The 23,724-nt window shown below is 44.9% G+C and overlaps 2 protein-coding genes across 8 annotated transcripts in view; one reads left to right on the plus strand and one right to left on the minus strand.

The window, feature by feature from the left end:
* LOC139539054 (armadillo repeat-containing protein 8-like) overlaps positions 1-18,797 on the minus strand; it is a 39,521-nt gene extending 20,724 nt beyond the window's left edge. For 3 of the 4 annotated variants that reach the window (XM_071341750.1, XM_071341749.1, XM_071341752.1), the window contains exons 1-15: positions 18,691-18,797; positions 14,888-14,964; positions 13,807-13,878; positions 13,403-13,692; positions 9,579-9,676; positions 9,352-9,444; positions 9,169-9,249; positions 8,644-8,719; positions 8,313-8,403; positions 8,097-8,157; positions 7,471-7,671; positions 7,215-7,310; positions 7,037-7,119; positions 1,295-1,376; positions 1,078-1,164 (exon numbers count right to left, since the gene is read on the minus strand). In XM_071341750.1, coding sequence (XP_071197851.1) covers positions 1,078-1,164; positions 1,295-1,376; positions 7,037-7,119; positions 7,215-7,310; positions 7,471-7,671; positions 8,097-8,157; positions 8,313-8,403; positions 8,644-8,719; positions 9,169-9,249; positions 9,352-9,444; positions 9,579-9,676; positions 13,403-13,692; positions 13,807-13,878; positions 14,888-14,964; positions 18,691-18,735 — 1,533 coding nt within the window. In that variant the 5' untranslated portion in view covers positions 18,736-18,797. The remainder of the gene's footprint in view (positions 1-1,077; positions 1,165-1,294; positions 1,377-7,036; positions 7,120-7,214; positions 7,311-7,470; positions 7,672-8,096; positions 8,158-8,312; positions 8,404-8,643; positions 8,720-9,168; positions 9,250-9,351; positions 9,445-9,578; positions 9,677-13,402; positions 13,693-13,806; positions 13,879-14,887; positions 14,965-18,690) is intronic. The other variant, XM_071341751.1, reaches the window with a different exon arrangement.
* On the plus strand, positions 18,684-23,340 carry dbr1 (debranching RNA lariats 1). 4 transcript variants are annotated; one of them, XM_071341753.1, is made up of 9 exons: positions 18,684-18,816; positions 19,606-19,854; positions 20,136-20,260; positions 20,419-20,499; positions 20,597-20,682; positions 20,769-20,993; positions 21,244-21,321; positions 21,512-21,657; positions 22,203-23,340. In XM_071341753.1, the coding sequence occupies exons 1-9, from the start codon at positions 18,704-18,706 to the stop codon at positions 22,927-22,929; spliced, it is 1,830 nt and encodes a 609-aa protein (XP_071197854.1). In that variant the 5' UTR covers positions 18,684-18,703; the 3' UTR covers positions 22,930-23,340. The 4 variants fall into 4 exon arrangements, with proteins under 4 accessions (XP_071197854.1, XP_071197857.1, XP_071197855.1 ...); XM_071341756.1 differs by lacking the exon at positions 18,684-18,816 and adding an exon at positions 18,856-19,033; XM_071341754.1 differs by lacking the exon at positions 18,684-18,816 and adding an exon at positions 18,861-19,273.
* The last annotated feature ends 384 nt before the right edge of the window (positions 23,341-23,724 follow it).

Here is a 23,724-nt window from a genome sequence, read left to right on the forward strand (position 1 = left end):
AGTAGTGTTGTATTGCTGCCTGCCACTAGGTAACAGTAGTAGTGTTGTATTGCTGCCTGCCACTAGGTAACAGTAGTAGTGTTGTATTGCTGTCTGCCACTAGGTAACAGTAGTAGTGTTGTATTGCTGCCACTAGGTAACAGTAGTAGTGTTGTATTGCTGCCTGCCACTAGGTAACAGTAGTAGTGTTGTATTGCTGCCTGCCACTAGGTAACAGTAGTAGTGTTGTATTGCTGCCTGCCACTAGGTAACAGTAGTAGTGTTGTATTGCTGCCTGCCACTAGGTAACAGTAGTAGTGTTGTATTGCTGCCTACCACTAGGTAACAGTAGTAGTGTTGTATTGCTGCCTGCCACTAGGTAACAGTAGTAGTGTTGTATTGCTGCCTGCCACTAGGTAACAGTAGTAGTGTTGTATTGCTGTCTGCCACTAGGTAACAGTAGTAGTGTTGTATTGCTGCCTACCACTAGGTAACAGTAGTAGTGTTGTATTGCTGCCACTAGGTAACAGTAGTAGTGTTGTATTGCTGCCACTAGGTAACAGTAGTAGTGTTGTATTGCTGTCTGCCACTAGGTAACAGTAGTAGTGTTGTATTGCTGTCTGCCACTAGGTAACAGTAGTAGTGTTGTATTGCTGCCACTAGGTAACAGTAGTAGTGTTGTATTGCTGTCTGCCACTAGGTAACAGTAGTAGTGTTGTATTGCTGTCTGCCACTAGGTAACAGTAGTAGTGTTGTATTGCTGCCTACCACTAGGTAACAGTAGTAGTGTTGTATTGCTGCCTGCCACTAGGTAACAGTAGTAGTGTTGTATTGCTGCCTACCACTAGGTAACAGTAGTAGTGTTGTATTGCTGCCACTAGGTAACAGTAGTAGTGTTGTATTGCTGTCTGCCACTAGGTAACAGTAGTAGTGTTGTATTGCTGCCTGCCACTAGGTAACAGTAGTAGTGTTGTATTGCTGTCTGCCACTAGGTAACAGTAGTAGTGTTGTATTGCTGCCTACCACTAGGTAACAGTAGTAGTGTTGTATTGCTGCCACTAGGTAACAGTAGTAGTGTTGTATTGCTGCCAGTCTCACCTCTTTGCTGGGTGAGAACTCCAGCAGCAGGTTGCATAGTGTAGAAGAGGCCATGACCAGCACCTCTTCTGGAGCGTTCTGTAACAACTACACAAACAGAGAGAGAAGAGTCCATTCAGTCTTAATAATAGCCCCACATATTGGCCATTTCCTCTGCAGCTTACACAAACATGATGTGACTATATAGAGATGTAGAGGGTAATACTAGAGTACAGACCTTCATAAGGGGTTTCCATACTGCGTGGTCATGAAAACTAGTCCTCAACTGCTGGACTGACCGGGACAGACTGTGAAGACACCTGGACACAGAGCGAGACAGAGGATCTCAATGAATGAAAGACGGGCAGGGTCAATGAATGAAAGACGGGCAGGGGTAATGAATGAAATACAGGTGGGGGTAATGAAAGACGGGCAGGGGTAATGAATGAAAGACGGGCAGGGGCAATGAATGAAATACAGGCAGGGGTAATGAATGAAAGACGGGCAGGGGAAATGAATGAAATACAGGTGGGGGTAATGAAAGACGGGCAGGGGTAATGAATGAAAGACGGGCAGGGGCAATGAATGAAATACAGGCAGGGGTAATGAATGAAATACAGGCAGGGGTAATGAATGAAATACAGGCAGGGGTAATGAATGAAAGACGGGCAGGGGTAATGAATGAAATACAGGCAGGGGTAATGAATGAAAGACGGGCAGGGGTAATGAATGAAAGACAGGCAGGGTCAATGAATGAAAGACGGGCAGGGGCAATGAATGAAAGACGGGCAGGGGTAATGAATGAAAGACGGGCAGGGTCAATGAATGAAAGACGGGCAGGGGTAATGAATGAAAGACGGGCAGGGGTAATGAATGAAAGACGGGCAGGGGCAATGAATGAAAGACGGGCAGGGGTAATGAATGAAAGACGGGCAGGGGTAATGAATGAAAGACGGGCAGGGGTAATGAATGAAAGACGGGCAGGGGCAATGAATGAAAGACGGGCAGGAGTAATGAATGAAAGACGGGCAGGGGTAATGAATGAAAGACGGGCAGGGGCAATGAATGAAATACAGGCAGGGGTAATGAATGAAATACAGGTGGGGGTAATGAATGAAAGACAGGTGAGGGTAATGAATGAAAGACAGGTAGGGGCAATGAATGAAATACAGGCAGGGGTAATGAATGAAAGACAGGTGAGGGTAATGAATGAAAGACAGGTAGGGGTAATGAATGAAATACAGGCAGGGGTAATGAATGAAATACAGGTGGGGTAATGAATGAAAGACAGGTGGGGGCAATGAATGAAAGACATGTGGGGGCAATGAATGAAAGACAGGCAGGGGTAATGAATGAAAGACGGGCAGGGGAAATGAATGAAATACAGGTGGGGGTAATGAAAGACGGGCAGGGGTAATGAATGAAAGACGGGCAGGGGTAATGAATGAAATACAGGCAGGGGTAATGAATGAAAGACGGGCAGGGGTAATGAATGAAATACAGGCAGGGGTAATGAATGAAAGACGGGCAGGGGTAATGAATGAAAGACAGGCCGGGTCAATGAATGAAAGACGGGCAGGGGCAATGAATGAAAGACGGGCAGGGGCAATGAATGAAAGACGGGCAGGGTCAATGAATGAAAGACGTGCAGGGGTAATGAATGAAAGACGGGCAGGGGTAATGAATGAAAGACGGGCAGGGGTAATGAATGAAAGACAGGTGGGGGTAATGAATGAAAGACAGGTGGGGGCAATGAATGAAAGACAGGTGGGGGTAATGAATGAAAGACAGGTGGGGGTAATGAATGAAAGACAGGTGGGGGTAATGAATGAAAGACAGGTAGGGGTAATGAATGAAAGACGGGCAGGGGTAATGAATGAAAGACGGGCAGGGGTAATGAATGAAAGACAGGTGGGGGTAATGAATGAAAGACAGGTGGGGGCAATGAATGAAAGACAGGTGGGGGTAATGAATGAAAGACAGGTGGGGGTAATGAATGAAAGACAGGTGGGGGTAATGAATGAAAGACAGGTAGGGGTAATGAATGAAAGACAGGTAGGGGTAATGAATAAAACACTGTCTAGAGGTAATGAAACATTAAGCACAGAGAACTGAAAGGCATAAATCTTATTGCTTATATATGTTTTTGTTTACTGTCATTGTGTTGGTGTTTGTTGGTTATTACATTTAGAAATTCAGATACATGTACTATTTGTTTATGATGTTTACCTGAAAAAAGGAAATTATATAATTGAAAAATTATATATAAAAACACACACGTCAAAGGTTTGGACACACCTACTCATTCAAGGGTTTTTCTTTATTTTTACAATTTTTTTTAACTTTGTATAATAATAGAAGACATCAAAACTATACATATGGAATCACGTAGTAGCGATTTTTTTTTAAAGTGTTAAACAAATCAAAATATATTTTATATTTGAGATTCTTCAAAGTAGCCACCCTTTACCATGATGACAGCTTTGCACACTTATGGCATTCTCTCAACCCGCTTCATGAGGTAGTCACCTGGAATGCTTTTCAATTAACAGGTGTGCCTTCTTAAAAGTTAATTTGTGAAATGTATTTCCTTCTTAATGTGTTTGAGCCACTCAGTTGTGTTGTGACAGGGTAGGGGTGGTATACAGGAGATAGCCCTATCTGGTAAAATACCAAGTCTATATAATGGCAAGAACAGCTCAAATAAGCAAAGAGAAATGACAGTCCATCATTACTTTTAAGACATGAAGGTCAGTCAATAGGGAACATTTCAAGAACTTTGAAAGTTTCTTCAAGTGCAGTCGCAAAAAACATCAAGCCTTATGATGAAACTGGCTCTCATGAGGACCGCCACAGGAAAGGAAGACCCAGAGTTACCTCTGCTGCAGTGGATAAGTTCATTAGAGTTAACTGCACCTCAGATTGCAGCCCAAATAAATGCTTCACAGAGTTCAAGTAACAGACAACTGTTCAGAGGAGACTGCGTGAATCAGGCCATCATGGTTGAATTGCTGCAAAGAAACCACTACTAAAGGACACCAATAAGAAGAGACTTGCTTGAGCCAAGAAACACAAGCAATGGACATTAGACCGGTGGAAATCTGTCCTTTGGTCTGGAGTGCTAATTGTAGATCTTTGGTTCCAACTGCTGTGTCTTTGTGAGACGCAGAGTAAGTGAACGGATGATCTCTGCATGTGTGGTTCCCACCGTGAAGCATGGAGGTGGTGGTGTTATGGTGTGGGGGTGCTTTGCTGGTGACACCGTCAGTGATTAATTTAGAATTCAAGGCACACTTAACCAGCATGGCTACCACAGTATTCTGCAGCTATACGCCATCACATCTGGTTTGGGCTTAGTGGGACTATCATTTGTTTTTCAACAGGACAATGACCCATCACACCTCCAGGCTGTGTAAGGGCTATTTTACCAAGAAGGAGAGTGATGGAGTGCTGCATCAGATGACCTGGCCTCCACAATTACCCGACCTCAACCCAATTGAGATGACTTGGGATGAGTTGGACCGCAGACTGAAGGAAAAGCAGCCAACAAGTGCTCAGCATATGTGGGAACTCCTTCAAGACTGTTGGAAAAGCATTCCAGGTGAAGCAGGTTGAGAGAATGCCAAGCGTGTGCAAAGCTGTCATCAAGGCAAAGGCTGGCTATTTGAAGAATCTCACATTTATTTTAATTTGTTTTGCACTTTTTTGGTTACTACATGAGTCCATATGTGTTATTTCATAGTTTTGATGTCTTCAATATTATTCTACAATGTAGAAAATAGTAAAAATAAAGAAAAACCCTTGAATGACTAGGTGTCCAAACTTTTGACTGGTACTGTGTGCGTGTGTGTGTCTGTGTACACACACAGTCAAAAAAAACAGGCTCTAGCCAGAATAGAAAGAGGTATGGGAGGCCCCAGTGCACAACTGAGCAAGAGGACAAGTATATTAGGGTGTCTAGTTTGAGAAACAGACGCCTCACAAGTCCTCAACTGGCAGCTTCATTAAATAGTATCCCGCAAAACACCAGTCTCAACGTCAACAGTGAAGAGGCGACTCCGGGATGCTGGGCTTCCAGGCAGAGTTCCTCTGTCCAGTGTCTGTGTTATTTTGCCCATCTTAATCTTTACTTTTTCTTGGCCAGTCTGAGATATGGCTTTTTCTTTTCAACTCTGCCTAGAAGGCCTGGAACACGTCACCCTGCGACGAACCATCAAACAGGCAAAGCGTCAATACAGGGCTAAGATTGAATCATACTACACCGGCTCCGACGCTCGTCTTATGTGGCAGGGCTTGCAAACTATTACAGACTACAAAGGGAAGCACAGCCGCGAGCTGCCCAGTGATACGAGCCTACCAGACGAGCTCAATCACCTCTATGCTCATATCGAGGCAAGCAACACTGAGGCATGCATGAGAGCATCAGCGGTTCCGGACGACTGTGTGATCACGCTCTCCGTAGCCGACGTGAGTAAGACCTTTAAACAGGTCAACATACACAAGGCCGCAGGTCCAGACAGATTACCAGGACGTGTGCTCCAGGCATGTGCTGACCAACTGGCAGGTGTCTTCACTGACATTTTCAACCTGTCCCTGACTGAGTCTGTAATACCAACATGTTTCAAGCAGACCACCATAGTTCCTGTGCCCAAGAACACTAAGGTAACCTGCCTAAATGACTACCGACCAGTAGCACTCACGTCCGTAGCCATGAAGTGCTTTGAAAGGTTGGTAATGGCTCACATCAACACCATTATCCCAGAAACCCTAGACCCACTCCAATTTGCATACCGCCCCAACAGATCCACAGATGATGCAATCTCTATTGCACTCCACACTTCCCTTTCCCACCTGGACAAAAGGAACACCTACGAGAGAATGCTATTCATTGACTACAGCTCAGCGTTCAACACCATAGTGCCCTCAAAGCTCATCACTAAGCTAAGGATCCTGGGACTAAACACCTCCCTCTGCAACTGGATCCTGGACTTCCTGACGGGCCGCCCCCAGGTGGTGAGGGTAGGTAGCAACACATCTGCCACGCTGATCCTCAACACTGGAGCTCCCTAGGGGTGCGTACTCAGTCCCGTCCTGTACTCCCTGTTCACCCACGACTGCATGGCCATGCACGACTCCAACACCATCATTAAGTTTGCTGATGACACAACAGTGGTAGGCCTGATCACCGACAACAATGAGACAGCCTCCTCCAACCCCAACCCCTCTTTTTACGCTGCTGCTACTCTGTGTTTATCATATATGCATAGTCCCTTTAACTATACATTCATGTACATACTACCTCAATTGGGCCGACCAACCAGTGCTCCCGCACATTGGCTAACCGGGCAATCTGCATTGTGTCCCACCTCCCGCCAGCCCCTCCTTTTACGCTACTGCTACTCTCTGTTCATCATATATGCATAGTCACTTTAACCATACCTACATGTACATACTACCTCAATCAGCCTGACTAACCAGTGTCTGTATGTAGCCTCGCTACTCTTATAGCCTCGCTCGTCTTTTTACTGTTGTTTTATTTCTTTACCTACCTATTGTTCACCTAATACCTTTTTTGGACTATTGGTTAGAGGCTGTAAGTAAGCATTTCACTAAGGTTTACATCTGTTGTATTCAGCGCACGTGACAAATACACTTTGATTTGATGGTTGCTGATAATGGGCCTCGGCAGATCTTCCATTTTTTTTTTTAAATATGCCATTTCCAGCTACAATAGTCATTTACAACATTAACAATGTATACACTGTATTTCTGATCAACTTGATATTATTTTCATTATTATTTAATTAATATTGAATTATTATTTTTTTCTTTCTATTTTTTTTCTTTCAGAAACAAGGAAATTTCTAAGGGACCCCAAACTTTTGAACGGTAGTGTATATCTATAAAAAAGAGAGGAACAGAATGTGACAGGACACTCAGTGGAGAGCAGAGAAGTAGAGATGTTATGTGTTATCCGTACCTGACGGCTGCTAGCCGCACCTTGATGCTGGATTCTGACAGGCCGCTCACTATCCTGTCCATCATGTTCTCGGTCTCTGTGATCTGAGGAGGGAGAAACAGGAGCGGGGGGTTATGAGAAGCACACACACTTCTAAAAGAGGCTGGGTAGGGGTGGGTGTGTGTACTGTTGAAGTCACCTTCTTGCGGATGTCTTCATCGTTGGAGCCCAGTGAGGCGTACAGCTTGAAGGCAGCTTGCCTCAGCTCATGTGCGTGCTTCATGTCGTGATCCAACTACAGAAAAATACAAAAGGAAATAAACTATTTTTTTTTAGGTAAAAGAGATTTTGGTCCAAATGAAGGACTGTGGTGTTCTCTTCTCATGATGGTCACTGTTTTCTCTGCCTTGTAAGACTGCCTGGCTAGGTTCAATGACTATAGTCCAGTGTCTCACCCTCTTGATGTCAGTGATGGCGCTGACAGAGCTGGGGTATTTGAAGTAGTCAGCCAGCGTGGCCACTAGGTGGTCGGTTACACTGGCGATCCTCTGCAGCTCCACATCAGGCTCCATCAGGTAGGCCAGGGTCTCTGCCCCCTCCACACGCTCCTCCAACAGACGCTCCTTACTGCACATCCTCACCAGGCACGGCAGGGTCTACAGACAGGGATGGAACCAGAGTTCTACATACAGGTTGGCACTTGTTGGGATGACTCATGTACTGGAGGCAGCTCTGCAGGGTGGTCACTAGCTGGCACAGCCACAAAGTCAGAAAACCTGATTTCAACCCTAACCACACTGATAATCTTGTGCCAAACCCTAAACTTAAATTACCAAAAAGCTACATTTTGTTTCCATAAATGCTTTACATTATAGACAATTTTGACATTGCATTCTGGCCCATCTAGTGGAAACCGCTCTGCCTCCAGGACAAGATCCATCCCAATAAAAGTCCACACACACACCAACCTAGACAGGGCAGACTATACACACAATAGGCAGCATAGACTCAACACACATATCAGTTTTAGACTGAGTCGTTAGATGAGTGCACAATGGTACAAGCAAAATAGTATAATCACCTTTAAAACAATGCACCTGTCATCAGTTCTGATGGCTCCCGCTCGACACATGTATGTTAGACTGGGGGGACAGAAAGAGAGAGAGGGAGAGAAATGTCACCTTCAGAAAGAAAAACACTACCGACACGTAACTTCAGTCCGCAGATTCACACCTACAGCACTTACGTCGACATGGTCAATCACAGCACACTTAGTTTAGTCAAGTGAAACACTCACCACTTGGCTGCTGTGAGCTGCATTTCAATGGGCTGATCCCTTTGCAACATTCTGACAAATACCTGAGAGAGCAGATCCCCATCAACAAGCACTGAGAACAGAGAGGAGAACATAGATTTGTATAGTAGCATCATAATACTATATTATCACCATCTGACAACATGTCTGCTACCATGACGATGGCAATAACAGAACACCTCTGACATAGTAAACAACACAACTGGAAGCTGTCCCAGTTAGGTCTCAGAGCAGGCAAGAATGAAAGAGAGGGAGAAAAAAGACAGAGAGAAGGAGGCAGGGAGAGAGAAATAAAAGGGAAAAGTAGTCTTACCATTCACCAATGTCATGGAGACCTGAATGTTCTCATAGGCCAGGACTGAGAAGCATTTTAATGCCTGCATACGTACCTGTATGGCATGAGAGAACCAAAGAAAGAGAGGTAGTGAGATAAGAGGGGGGAAAGGGGAGAGAGAGGTAGTGAGAGAGAGGGGGAAAGGGGAGAGAGAGGGTGAGAGAGAGGTAGTGAGAGAGGGGGAAAAGGGGAGAGAGAGGGTGAGAGAGGTGGTGAGAGAGAGGTAGAGAGAGAGGGGGGAAAGGGGAGAGAGAGGGTGAGAGAGGTGGTGAGAGAGGTAGAGAGAGAGGGGGAAAGGGGAGAGAGAGGGTGAGAGAGGTAGTGAGAGAGGGGGGGGAAAGAGAGGGTGAGAGAGAGGTAGAGAGATAGGGGGGAAAGGGGAGCGAGAGGGTGAGAGAGGTAGTGAGATAAGAGGGGGGAAAGGGGAGAGAGAGAGGGTAAGACATGTTAATACATCTAAGGGTGAGAGATGGTTGAACTGAGACAATGGGTTTCAAACAGTACCTTATAGGAGGGAGAGATGAGCATGGGAGCAATGTTCTGGATCGCCCCGTGGTTAAACAGAACCGTCTGATGCTCTGGACTCTACAGAACACACACCCACACATAACTGAGTCATTCCTCAGACAGACTAATTAACATGTCTTCTACTATATGACTGTTTTAAATGTGTACTGCTCTACTGACCTTGCAGCAGTGGGAGAAGATCTGGGTGGTGTAGTCCTGCGTCTGCGGAGACCGACTCAGCAGGGACATCAAGTGGGGAATCACAGTGGGGTCCTGAAGGAGACAGACACTGTTACTGTCCACACAGCTCAGAACACACGGCTCAGATGAGTGCTAGAGATAGCATGTTGTAATATTACATTACACCCCTATGAATGTGTTTCAGAGAACAAGTGACTAAGACTTACAGTGTAGAGCAGCTGCACTGGGGTGACTGGACTGATGAAGACTGTCCTGAGGCAGCGAAGACAAGCCTCGATGAAGATCAGGTCTGGACATACGAGACCTGCATATACACAGAGAGCATAAGTCACTGACACTTCAAATCAAATCACATTTTATTAGTCACATGCGCCGAATACAACAGGCATTTCACCTCACAGTGAAATGCTTACTTACAAGCCCCTAACCAACAATGCAGTTAAGAAAAATAAGTGTTAAGTAAAAAATAAAAATGTATAATTGTAATTGAAGAGCAGCAGTAAAATAACAGTAGCGAGACTATATACAGGGGGTACCGGTACAGAGTCAATGTGCGGGGGCACCGGTTAGTTGAGGTAATATGTACATGTAGGTAGAGTTAAAGTGATAATGCATAGACAACAAACAGAGTAGCAGCAGCGTAAAAGAGGGAGGGGGGACAATGCAAATAGTCTGGGTAGCCATTTGATTAGCTTTTCAGAAGTCTATGGCTTGTGGGTAGAAGCTGTTAATTAGCCTTTGGGACCTAAACTTGCGGTAGCAGAGAGAACAGTCTACGACTAGGGTGGCTGGAGTCTGACAATTTTTAGGGCCTTCCTCTGACACCGCCTGGTATAGAGGTCCTGGATGGCAGGAAGCTTGGCCCCAGTGATGTATTGGGCCGTACGCACTACCCTCTATAGTGCCTTGCAGTCGGAGGCCGAGCAGTTGCCGTACCAGGCAGTGATGCCACCAGTCAGGATGCTCTCGATGGTGCAGCTGTATAACTTTTTGAGGATCTGAGGACCCATGACAAATCTTTTCAGTCTCCTGAGGGGGAATAGGCTTTGTTTTCTCTCTTCACGACTGTCTTGGTGTGCTTGGACCATGTTAGATTGTTGGTGATGTGGACACCAAGGAACTTGAAGCTCTCAATCTGCTCCACTACAGCCCCGTCGATGAGAATGGGGGCGTGCTAGGTCCTCCTTTTCCTGTAGTCCACAATGATCTCCTTAGTCTTGATCACGTTGAGGGAGAGGCTGTTGTCCTGGCACCACACTGTCAGGTCTCTGACCTCCTCCCTATAGGCTGTCTCATTGTTGTCAGTGATCAGGCCTACCACTGTTGTGTCATCAGCAAACTTAATGATGGTGTTGGAGTTGTGCATGGCCATGCAGTCATGAGTGAACAGGGAGTACAGGAGAGGACTGAGCACGTACCCGTGGGGCCCCCGTGTTGAGGATCAGTGTGGCGGATGTGTTGTTACCTACCCTTACCACCTGGGGGGCGGCCCGTCAGGAAGTCCAGGATCCAGTTGCAGAGGGAGGTGTTTAGTCCCAGGATCCTTAGCTTAGTGATGAGCTTTGAGGGCACTATGGTGTTGAACGCTGAGCTGTAGACAATGAATAGCATTCTCTCGTAGGTGTTCCTTTTGTCCAGGTGGGAAAGGGAAGTGTGGAGTGCAATAGAGATTGCATCATCTGTGGATCTGTTGGGGCGGTATGCAAATTGGAGTGGGTCTAGGGTTTCTGGGATAATGGTGTTGATGTGAGCCATTACCAACCTTTCAAAGCACTTCATGGCTACAGACGTGAGTGCTACTGGTCGGTAGTCATATAGGCAGGTTACCTTCGTGTTCTTGGGCACAGGAACTATGGTGGTCTGCTTGAAAAATGTTGGTATTACAGACTCAGTCAGGGACAGGTTGAAAATGTCAGTGAAGACACTTGCCAGTTGGTCAGCGCATGCATGAGTACACGTCCTGGTAATCCGTCTGGACCTGCGGCCTTGTGAATGTTGACCTGTTTAAAGGTTTTACTCACATCAGCTGTGGAGAGCGTGATCACACAGTCTTCCGGAACCGCTGATGCTCTCATGCATGCTTCAGTGTTGTTTGCCTCGATATGAGCATAGAAGTAATTTAACTCGTCTGGTAGGCTCGTGTCACTGGGCAGCTCGCGGCTGTGCTTCCCTTTACAAGAATATTTTGAAGATAAATACACAACGCAGAGGATGAGAGGACAAGAGTACTAAACTAAATATAGTACTAATGGTCAATAGGGAATTGTCAATGTAAATAGGAGTTGGGTTTCAGTTCAACAGCTGTTTAAAATCTGTGGAATGTCACTCCTGAACTCAGAGCTACGTGCGTTACATTCCGTACATTGAGTCGGGAACAGGATAGTTGTTATTTGGCCATGTGGTACTGCAAGGAATTCTCATTGGTTAACCCCAGACTAGGGTGGGGGGATATAAATGGGAGACTGAACATCTACCTCCCAGCACATGATCTTGATTTGTTCTTTTCAAATAAACCTATTTTTCTCCCCCTAATTTGCTTTGGAGTTTGTGTTATTGAAGAATAACATCAACATCAATTGCTAACACCTTTGTCGTCTGTAATAGTTTGCGAGCCCTGCCACATACGATGAGCGTCGGAGCCGGTGTAGTACGATTCAATCTTAGTCCTGTATTGATGCTTTGTCTATTTGATGGTTCGTCACAGGGCATAGCGGGATCTCTTATAAGCTTCCGGGTTAGAGTCCCGCTCCTTGCAAGCGGCAGCTCTACCCTTTAGCTCAGTGCGGATGTTGCCTGTAATCCATGGCTTCTGGTTGGGGTATGTACGTACAGTCACTGTGGAGACGACGTCATCAATGCACTTATTGACGAAGCCAGTGACTGATGTGGTGTACTCCTTAATGCCGGAAGAATCCCAGAACATATTACGGTCTGTGCTAGCAAAACAGTCCTGTAGCTTAGCATCTGCGTCATCTGACCACTTCTTTATTGACTGAGTCACTGGTGCTTCCTGCTTGAGTTTTTGCATGTAAGCAGGAATCAGGAGGATAGAATTATGGTCAGATTTTCCAAATGCAGGGCGAGGGAGAGCTTTGTACACGTCTCTGTGTGTGGAGTAAAGGTGGTCTAGAGTTTTTTTCCCTCTGGTTGCACGTTTAAAATGCTGGTATAAATTAGGTAAAATATATTTAAGTTTCCCTGCATTAAAGTCCACGGCCACTAGGAGCGTCGCCTCAGGATGAGCGTTTTCCTGTTTGCCTATGGCCGTATACAGCTCGTTGAGTGCGGTCTTAGTGTCAGCATCGGTTTGTGGTGGTCAATAGACAGCTACGAAGAATATAGATGAAAACTATTTTGGTAAAGAGTGTGTGGTCTACAGCTTATCATGAGATACTCTACCTCAGGCAAGCAAAACCTAGAGACTTACTTACTATTAGATTTTGTGCACCAGCTGTTGTTTACAAATATACACAGACCGCCACCCCTTGTCTTACCGGAGGCTGCTGTTCTATCCTGCCGATAGTGTAAAACCCGCCAGCTGTATGTTATTCATGTCGTCGTTCAGCCACGACTCTGTGAAACATAACATATTACAGTTTTTAATGTCCCGTTGGTAGGATATACGTGATTGTAGTTCGTCTATTTTATTATCCAATGATTGTACGTTGGCTAATAAGACCGATGGTAAAGGCAGATTACCCACTCGCCGTCGGATCCTTACAAGGCACCCCGACCTACGTCCCCGATATCCCTGTTTCTTTCTCCTGCGAATGACGTCCGACTCGTTAAAGAAAAAATCTTCTTCCAGTACGGGGTGAGTAATCGCTGGCCTGATATCTAGAATCTCTTTTCAGTCATACGAGACGGTCGCAGAAACATTATGTACAAAATAAGTTACAAATAACGTGAAAAAAACAAACTCAATAGCACAGTTGGTTAGGAGACCGTAAACGGCAGCCATCTCCTCCGGCGCCATTATCTGTTCGTTGTTTCCCTATTGTATGCAGTGTGTGTGTGTGTGTGTGTGTACCTTGCAGCAAAGCAGGGATGATGTGACAGTCCACCAGGGACTTGATGTTGTTCTCGGTGCCCATGGCCAGACTGCCCAGCACCACCACACACTCTGTACTCAGCACCACCGCACACTCTGTACTCAGCACCACCGCACACTCTGTACTCAGCTCTGAGTCCAGCACCACCGCACCCTCTGTCCTCAGCTCTGAGGCCAGCACCACCGCACCCTCTGTCCTCAGTTCTGAGCCCAGCACCTCTGTCCTCAGCTCAGAGCTGGATAAGCCCTGCTGGAGCAGGTACAGTAACCTGGGGGGAAGGAGGGACAGACTCCGTGAGAGAGAAAAAAAAGAAGAAAGGAAAAGCAGGAAAAGAGGGGAGGTGAGAGAGGAGAAAGAAGGTAAGAGGGAAAGCGAGAGATACCTGGGCACAGCTCCCAGGACAATCAGGTTGGTTTTCTGTTTGTTGTTTCCGATGACAGCATTCTTCATGTCACTGTGAACACACACACACACACACGTGTGGAGCTCCCTCAGCATGTTACTAACAGCCACAATAACGACACTTGTCATAGTTCATCCACAGTATAATTCATATCACCAGCGCTAAACAAGTCTAAACACTAGGGCTAACATCTACAGGCTCAACTGAGAAACATCAGTGCTGCTCAAGCTTAGTAACTTATTGCTTTGAGAGGATAGAATACTGATTATAAACTGGGTGGTTTGAGCCCTGAATGCTGATTGGATGAATGCCGTGGTATATCAGATCGTATACCATGTGTATGACAAAACATTAAATTTTTACTGCCCTAATTATGTTGGTAACCAGTTTATAATAGCAATAAGGCACGTCGGGGTTTGTTGTATATGGCCTGTATACCATGGCTAAGGGCTGTATCCAGACACTCCGCGTTGCGTCGTGCATAAGAACAGCCCTTAGCCGATGAGACCCTATAGAACATAATGCATGCGATATAAAGATACTAGTAGTTAATGGAATGAAATAGCCATGAGCTGGCGGGGGCCAGTGGAAAAGAACAGCTGCACCAGTCAGGTAGCGATGCGGCCAGCTGCCTAAAACCGTAACCAGAGCTGGGCCTCGGAGTAAAAAATAAAGATGAAGCAGACTGACTGATCACACACAGGTCATACAGCCAGCCACATGTAAACAAAGTGGTCTAAGCAGCTCTCACTGAGCTCACACTGGGCATGCTCACATTGCACTCAAACAACCAATCACTGACAGACAGCTCCCTCCAGAGCACCAAGAGCTACCTGCTCAATGGGCATTCAGACTTGCACAAGGACAGACACAGAGGCTATGTCCCAAATGGCACCCTATTTCCCATAAGGCTCTGGTCAAAAGTAGTGCACTAAGTAGAGGAAAGGGTGCCATTTGGGATGCAAACAAAGAGGGACAGTGACAGGACAAATATAAAATGTTCCTATAGTAAGACATAGGCTAATACAACACAAGGTCATGTAAATTATAATGTACTTACATGACTCCCTGCAGCACTTTCTGTGGATCGGGGTGGAACAGCCGGTCAACATAATGGCGGCTGGTGGCTGTGACCTCCTGCATGGTGACACGAGAGAGAACAACAGTGAGTCGGTGCTGGCCTCCCTCCTCATCCCACCGCTGACACCAACCACACACACACACACACACTCCGCAGTCAGGACTGGTCTGGGCCAGACAGATACACCATCCCAGAAAAGCTCCTCCTAACTGTACGACAGGCGCTAGGCTACTCTCGTCAAGCTGTAAACTCATCCAGAGCACAAGACGGTCGTATGTCACTTAATACCTTTATCATTGAGTGGTGGGGACTGTCCAGAACTTTCCGCACTACTCACGATGTGAAATACACTACATGACTAAAAGTATGTGGACACCAGGGCACAAATTCACAAACTCTTAACAAGAAACGTCTTCTTAAATGCAATTTTTTCCTTAAGAAACTTCTTACGTTTTTTTCGTAAGTAATGTTTTGTGAATCCAACCCCTGCTCGTCAAACATCTCATTACAAAATCATGGGCATTAATATGGAGTTGGTCCCCCCTTTCCTGCTATAACAGCCTCCAGTCTTCTGGGAAGGCTTTCCACTAGATGTTGGAACATTGCTGCGGGGACTTGCTTCCATTCAGCCATAAGAGCATTAGTGATCGGGCACTGATTTTGGGCCTGGCTCGCAGTTGGCGTTCCAATATTTACTTTTCTTATTTTTTCTTAACAACAAATCAATACAAAAAGTACATGGGAACACAAGTATATATAAAGAATATAAAAAGGACATTTGGGCTAGGGGCGGGGCTAGGGGATACAATATCACATTACACAAGGACCTTAAAGGACATACACACATTTATAATTCTGGAGTTTTAATTGTCTTAAAATATAGTTCAATTTCTTTTTGCAAGGTAATAAAATGTGGTGTTTTGTTTGTAAATGTATATTTGTGAATATGAAATTTGGCCAAAAGAGTAATGAAATTAATTACATGAAATTGTTTCAACTTATTTCTATCGTAAGTAAAGAATCCAAGCAGTACATCTCTCCATAATAGTGTCAAATCTTCATAAATGTGTTCAATTATAACTCTACTGATGTCTTGCCACAGATTCCTTACATGAATACAATGCCAAAAAAGACGCAACACTGTTTCTGGGTGGTAATTACAAAAGGTACAATTTGAATTGGTGTTTTTCATATAGTGGTTGGAAGGATAATATTTATGCATAATTTTTTAATAAACTTCCTTAAGGATCGGACCCTGTTTTTTCCAAATCTCGCCTAAAATTACATACCCAAATATAACTGCCTGTAGCTCAGGACCTGAAGCAAGGATATGTATATTCTTGATACCATTTCAAATCAAAACAAATTTTATTGGTCACATACACATCCAAAGGACACACTTTGAAGTTTGTGGAATTGTGAAATTAATGTAGGAGAATATAACACATTAGATCTGGTAAGAGACAATACAAAGAAAAAAGTGTTTTTTTGTGTTTTTTTTGTTCCATCATCTTTGAAATGCAAGAGAAAAGCCACAATGTATTATTCCAGCTTAGGCACAATTTATATTTTGGCCACTAGATGCCAGCAGTGTATGTGTAAAGTTTTAGTTTCCTGCATGATAACTTAAATCTCAAGCCATCTTACTAACGTTAACTTTATAAAGTTGTGGCACTAACAATAACATATCGATATGTTAGTGCCACTGAATGAATTTAAAATATTGATGGGAGACTGTTACAGAGGAGTGTAAATGCTTTTTTACGCTTCGAACACACCGACTGCGTCATTGCGTTTCGATACACCAGAAGTACATTCATTTCCAATGGAACGCTGCATTTGCCTTGCAGCATTGCGTTGCAGAGGCAGTTGCAGTGCGTTCTGTGTGGTGCATACGTTCGATAAATCGAACGTATGCATCAAATTGTATGAGTGAACTTGACAGAAAGTAGCAAAATATGAATGTCGTTTTTTTTTTGCATACACATTCAGTAAAAATTTGTGATTACATAAAAACAGTTTGATTGCATAATTTCTTTACATTTTTTATAAATTTATTTGCCAAGTATATTATTTATTCGATGATATCCTCAAATTAATTGTGAGAGCCTATAATATAATTTCCCTCCAAAATGCAGTTTTGGAGCGAAATGCAATAATAAATAGTAAAGATAGGCAGAGTAGGCTCTTTCAACAATGAGACCAACGTTGAGGAAGGTGGTCTTGATCGCGCTGTTGGGCCGGGACCAGCCCCGCCGAAAGCGCAGGTCTGTGTGGGTCTGCTAGCTAACGCTAACTAGCCACATCTAGCACAAGCTCACTACTAAACTGACCTGGCAATCCTACTATCGTGGACACTTGTCTCCAAGCAGCATTTTGTGTGTTTATGTCCCTGTAGCTGTCAGCAGTTGTGTCAAAAAGACACGGTTTTGAAGATACTGCGAAAATTATTCTCTCCTCCATGTGTCCAACCGCATGCGACCATTTGCAAAAGGTACCTGCATCAGTATAGTTGCCTAGCTGCGCAAAATGTTATGCAGCAGTGATGCAATGACGCAGTCGGTGTGTTCGAAGCGTTAGGCTGGATCAGGTTGTATGTTTTAATTCTGTAATGTATTGATTTTTGCTGCCTTCTTGGCCAGGTCTCCCTTGAAAAAGAGACTCTGGGTCTCAATAGGCTTTTCCTGGTTAAATAAAAAAAAATTTTTTTTAAATTTAATAAGGCAAACCCAGCGTTTCATTGGAAATGAATGTAATTCTGGTGTACCAAAATGCAATGACGCTGTCGGTGTGTTCGAAGCGTAAGCAAAGTGCTAACTTTAAAGTTTTAAAAAGTTGACAGTAGCGTCTCGATCACAAAACTGACAGCAGTTGGCACCGACAGCATCATTTCATTTTGGTACACCAGAATTACATTAATATCCAATGAAACACTGTGTTTGCCTTGCAGTGGCAGTGCGTTCATTGTAGTGCATAATTGCATTTATCGAACGTATGCGTTAAACTGCATGCGTAACACCGCTTGACAGAAATGGTAGCAGAACGTGAATGTTGAACTTTTGTGGCATACATATCCAGATGATGCTGCGTACTATTTTGCACAAAAACCCTGTCGGTGTGATCGAAGCGTAACGCCCAGGAAGCTCAGATTCAAACTCCCATTTACCAGCTCTGCAAGCGTTATAATGTCAAAATACGTTCGTTTACACCAAATATGGAGTTTCGCTGTACTTTCAAAAATCGTCTAAAGATAAAATGTACAAACAACCGGGGAAAAAATCCTCTTCGGCACCTCCAATGTATTGAGCTGTTCTAGACTTCCAACCTGTGCGTGGCAGTAATGAGTGATTTTCAGATAGCAGTTGAACCAGTGTCTATGTAACTAGAGTAACTATGGTTATTTACAGGTAGCCAATTAGCTAACTAACTAGCGGTTGGTTCCAGTTAACTAGCATAACCTTTTGATTGTATCGTTAACGTTTTGTGCAATAAAGTTGTTAGCTACAGGTTTGGGATTTTTCATTTTAATTGGATTCACATAAAATGTGTCACCGGTTGCTAACTAACTCATTCCGGGTGACAATCGGGAGACCGCCCTTGCTAGCTAGCTAGATACAGTACATGTTGCAAAGCCTGTGCTAGCTAGCTAGCAGCAACTTCAGTGCATGTCGTCAAAGACATTGCTATTGATGAGACACACAAAAAGCGTTTCACTATCCAATGTACTGAATAATGCACGGAAAACGTTAGTATTTATTTCATAGTATAAGTGGGACACTCACAGATAACACGCTGATGCGGAGAGGGGACTCCAACAAGCACGCCATCTCTTCCCCTGTCGAGCGCCCCAATCGGAGCAGCACTTTACGAATACTCCGCCCTCCAAACCAGCTGCTCAGATTTAAAAAGTAAATATAGCTTAATCACCCAACCCTTCAGAATAAGTTAGTATACCATGGGTTATGTGGAGTTAATATGCGTGTCTTTGGTCTGTTTGAGCCACAAATAACGTTTCCTTTTCTAATGAAACTAGTATTTATATTTACCAACTGGCTACATTGTAGATGATCGAATGTCAATTTGTAAATCAACTCAATCAAGTACATTTTGCTTCTAAACGCGCAGGTTTGACATTGAAGCATGGCTGATTAAGACATATGTTTGTTATAAGCATTAATGTGCATACAACAAATATTTGTATTCATAAAGAAGTGCTGGTATTAGGAAGTATTACAGTTCGGGATATTGTATAGGTGTTTGACTATTTGTAAATTATTTTGATTGTGGAAAGTGCTACCTACGAATCCATCAGTCGATTTACTTTGGTGAATGTTTGAGCATGCGCTGAGGTCAAACTACGCAGAGGTGGGAAAAACGTTCGAGTCATACATTTTGGTTGAGATAAACAGAACAAACCAACATAACCATGGTGGCTAGTTAGCTAACTCTATCGTAACTTCAAAGTGCAAAAGGCGAGAAACAATTGAACATGTTAGTTAGATTTGACTAGTGATTGCATTGCATGTATCTCTTAGCCAGGACAAGTCTACAACCCCGGACAGCGGACGTGTGATAGCTAGCAGTTATCTACAGGAGCTAGTAGCAATCAATTAACACAAATTATTGAGCTAATATGCTAACTTGCTACATTGTATTTTATTCAATTATATAATTGTCTTCCTCATCATATAATTCAGCTCAGCACAGAAAAATAATACCCTTACGGGAGTCTACAGCCAATCATCAGCCATGAAAATAGCTGTGGAAGGGTGTTGCCATGGAGAGCTGGATAAGATCTATGAGACGATTGGCTACCTGGAGCAGAAGGAGGGGGTGAAGGTAGACCTGCTGCTGTGTTGTGGAGACTTCCAGGCTGTGAGGAACGAGGGGGACATGAAGTGCATGGCTGTGCCGCAAAAGTACAGGCAGATGCAGACCTTCTACAAGTTAGTACCTTCCTATCACCTCTGCTCTCTCTCGTTCTCTCTCTAATGTAGGGCCAGGAGTTTTTCCTGACCCACGCATGACCTGATCCTGGAAAAACTCTAGACCCTACCTTACTCTGAGAGATAGATGGCTGTTAACCCCTATGGCTTTAGATGCCATAGGAATCAACAGCCAGGTGGGTTAAATTGGTTAAGCCCAACCCTGTCAGTACTACTTATGGTTCCTTTAGTTTAAGGGACAATCTGTTGTATTTCTGATGGTTGTATCTTGGTTTGTGCAGGTACTACTCTGGAGAGAAGGCGGCTCCGGTCCTGACTATCTTCATCGGTGGGAATCACGAGGCCTCCAACCATCTCCAGGAGCTTCCGTACGGGGGCTGGGTGGCTCCCAATATCTACTACATGGGTAAGACCTTACCTTCACACTCTGGCTACAAAGCTAAAACGCATATTACAAGTTCCACGGATTGCCCTCTCAAGGCCACTTGTCAATCAGGAAATTCGGGAGCTTTCACTTGCCTGAATGTGCATCCAATAACAACAGTGTATATGGTCTTCCATCAGGTTACGCTGGCGTTGTGCGCTACAAAGGAGTAAGGATAGGTGGCTTGTCTGGAATCTTCAAAGGGCATGATTACAGGAAAGGTGAGGTCAGAAAGCTCTAGTAGATATGTTCTCCTGTCTCTGCAAATGTGTTGCAGCTCAACTGTCTTTAAAATGTAATCAATGCTCTTTTTTTCAGGACATTATGAGTTCCCTCCATATAACCCAGAAACTCTACGCAGTGTTTACCACATCAGGAACATCGATGTCTTCAAAATCAAACAGGTGACTACCACTCACAGGGTTAATACGTCATATGTCCCCCTATTATTATCATATGTCATATTATGTCCCCCCTATTTTACCACTAGATCCAGATGCCTGTGGATGTCTTTCTGACCCATGACTGGCCTCGTGGAATCTACCATTACGGCAGCACGGGGGAGCTGCTGAGGAAGAAGAAGTTCCTGAGGCAGGAGGTGGAGTCCAACACACTGGGTAGTCCTGCAGCAGCAGAGCTCCTGGCCCACCTGCAGCCTAACTACTGGTTCTCTGCGCACCTCCACGTCAAGTTCGCTGCCCTAATGCAGCACCCGGTGAGCTGAACTGAAGACCGTTGAGAGAGAGACTGCTGTGCATATTCAAAGTTTGGATTCTTTCTGATTAATTAGAATTTAAGATTCTTTGATTGTCGCAGGATGTGTTGATTCAGCACCAACATTGACATATTCCCACACCAACATCTTCTTTCTCCTGATTGTATATCTAATGTATGTGCTGCTAGATCACATAACTGATATTGTCTATGCAGCACTGGTTATATCACTGCTCTGTTTGTCTCTTTAGGCCAAAGTTGATGCTGCCCCCCGCACTACCAAATTCCTCTCACTGGATAAGTGCCTTCCATACAGGGACTTCCTACAGGTGAGGGTGATATAGAGAGAGGGTGTTGACATAGATGTGAAGGGATTATGTTCTGGTTTCAGAGATCCAGATTAAACCTACTTTTGAATGGAGAATCTGTTCATATTGGTCTGTGAAACAGCTTGCGTGCAAGTCTTATTTTGGGCTAGTATTTGCTGTATGATGCTGACTTGTAGGGTGTGTGTTTCAGATCGTAGAGGTAGCAGACAGACCAGGATCGTCCCAGGGTCTGGAGTATGATCCAGAGTGGCTGGCCATCCTCAAAGCTACAGACAGTCTGCAGACTGTCAGCCCTAATTACTGGAACCCCCCGCAGAACAACGGCTTGCACACAAGGTCAGACGCACACCCCTTTCTCTCACTGGCTCTCACATACTAAACACGCCTCTCTCACTGGCACTCCCATACTAAACACACCTCTCTCTCTCTTTCTCACTGGCTCTCTCACATACTACACACATCTCTCTCTTTCTCACTGGCTCTCTCACATACTACACACACCTCTCTCTCTCTTTCTCACTGGCTCTCTCACATACTACACATACCTCTTTCTCACTGGCTCTCTCACATACTACACACACCTCTCTCTCTCTTTCTCACTGGCTCTCTCACATACTACACACACCTCTCTCTCTCTTTCTCACTGGCTCTCTCACATACTACACACACACCTCTCTTACTTACTCATTCACTCAATCAATCTATCTTTTTTTGTCGCTATCTCTCTCACGCACACACACATTAAATCCTGCTATCTCACATACATACACTGCACACATGCATACATACACACCATCCCTCACTTACGCATGCACCCCCACACACACGTGTAATGTGCTGCTCATGATCTCTGTGTCTACCTACTTCTGTATGTTGTCTAGGTGGGACTTCAGTGCTTCTGAGGCAGCCATGATGGAGGCTGTGGGTGACCTGGGGGGTGAACTGTCCATCCCTGACAACTTCTGCCTGACCGTGCCAGCCTATGACCCTGCCCGGCCACAGCCCCATGCCCACCCCAGCTACAGCACCAACCCGCAGACCACCGAGCTCTGTGCCACCCTGGGTCTCAGAGACATCTATGCCCAGGTTGGGCAGGGAGGGTATGGGGGCCAGATAGGCACAGGCGCCCCAGAGCTGGAGGATGATGAAGTCCAGAGTGGAGATGAACCCAGTGAGTACCCTAGTGACACCTCAGGCCTGTCCAGCTCCTACAACCCTGATGAGATCACCATAGAGGATGAGTGGGAGGAGGAGGAGGAGGGAGGAGAGAAAGAGGGAAGGGGGAAGAGCCCTGATGCAGTGGTCCCAGAGGGGGAAGCAGGAGGGAGACGGGACTCGGGGCCCCCCTCTAGAGAGCTGCCCCCCAGCCGCATGGTTCTGACCATGCCTGAGCCCAAATCAGACCCCGCTCCTCCCTCACGCCTGTCCCTCAACCTGCCTCCTCCCTCTCACTCCTCACCCCCGGAAAGGGAGGAGCCCCACGTACGGATCCCTAAGCGCACCAGTGGGGAGACGGGGGAACCTATCAGTACAGGCAGCACCCCTAGGATCAAACGCAGGAACCAGGTCATCTACACTGCAGTGGACGATGACGAGAGTGAGGACTAGGGCTGGAACTTGACCCAGGTTTCAGGGGGAAGTCAGTGGGAACTGTTGTCAAATAGAAGATTCTTATTAACCCTTTTTATATTGATATTGTCCGTCAATGCAAACCTATTGTCCTTCTTCAATGCAAACCAACAGAGATGTTTTTTTTTAGTATAGGGAGAGTAGAGAATCCTATGATGGAAATGTATTTTTTTAAGTCTGTTCAGTTCCTTTTTTTAAATTATGAAATTATAAAGAAAGTTGTGATTTTAAGAAGAAAAATAACAAGTTGAATTTCAGATGAGGCACACTGTTTCCTCCGTAGTTTTCCAGGTTGGGTCAACTTCAAAAGGGCTGTGTTGGAAAACAAGAAAAGGTTGTTAACGTGAATGTTTGTACACCAAATAGTCATAAACCAATTTTGAACATTAACCTCATGACATCTTTACTTTACTTTAGCCAGAAGTAAAATTCTTGCAAAAGTTTAATTTCCTGTTCACCGTTTAATCTGTCCATGAGATATGACTCTTCTATACAAATGCAGAGATAAGAGGGTCCATGGACAACTTTATAACTGACCAGGGTTTCCCAAACTCGGTCCTGGGGCCCTCCCTGGTTGCACGTTTTGGTTTTTGCCCCAGCACTACACAGCTGACTCAAATAATTAAAGCTTAATAATGAGTTGGTGATTTGAATCAGCTGTGTTGTGCTCGGGCAAAAACCAAACCGTGCACCCTGGTTCCTGAAGTCTTTAGCAGCCCCCCCCCCCCCCCAGAAAACCCCCAGTTTCAAGCCAAAACCCATGACAGGAGACAA

Source organism: Salvelinus alpinus, chromosome 14, assembly GCF_045679555.1.
Source record: "Salvelinus alpinus chromosome 14, SLU_Salpinus.1, whole genome shotgun sequence".
Classification (NCBI taxonomy): domain Eukaryota; kingdom Metazoa; phylum Chordata; class Actinopteri; order Salmoniformes; family Salmonidae; genus Salvelinus; species Salvelinus alpinus.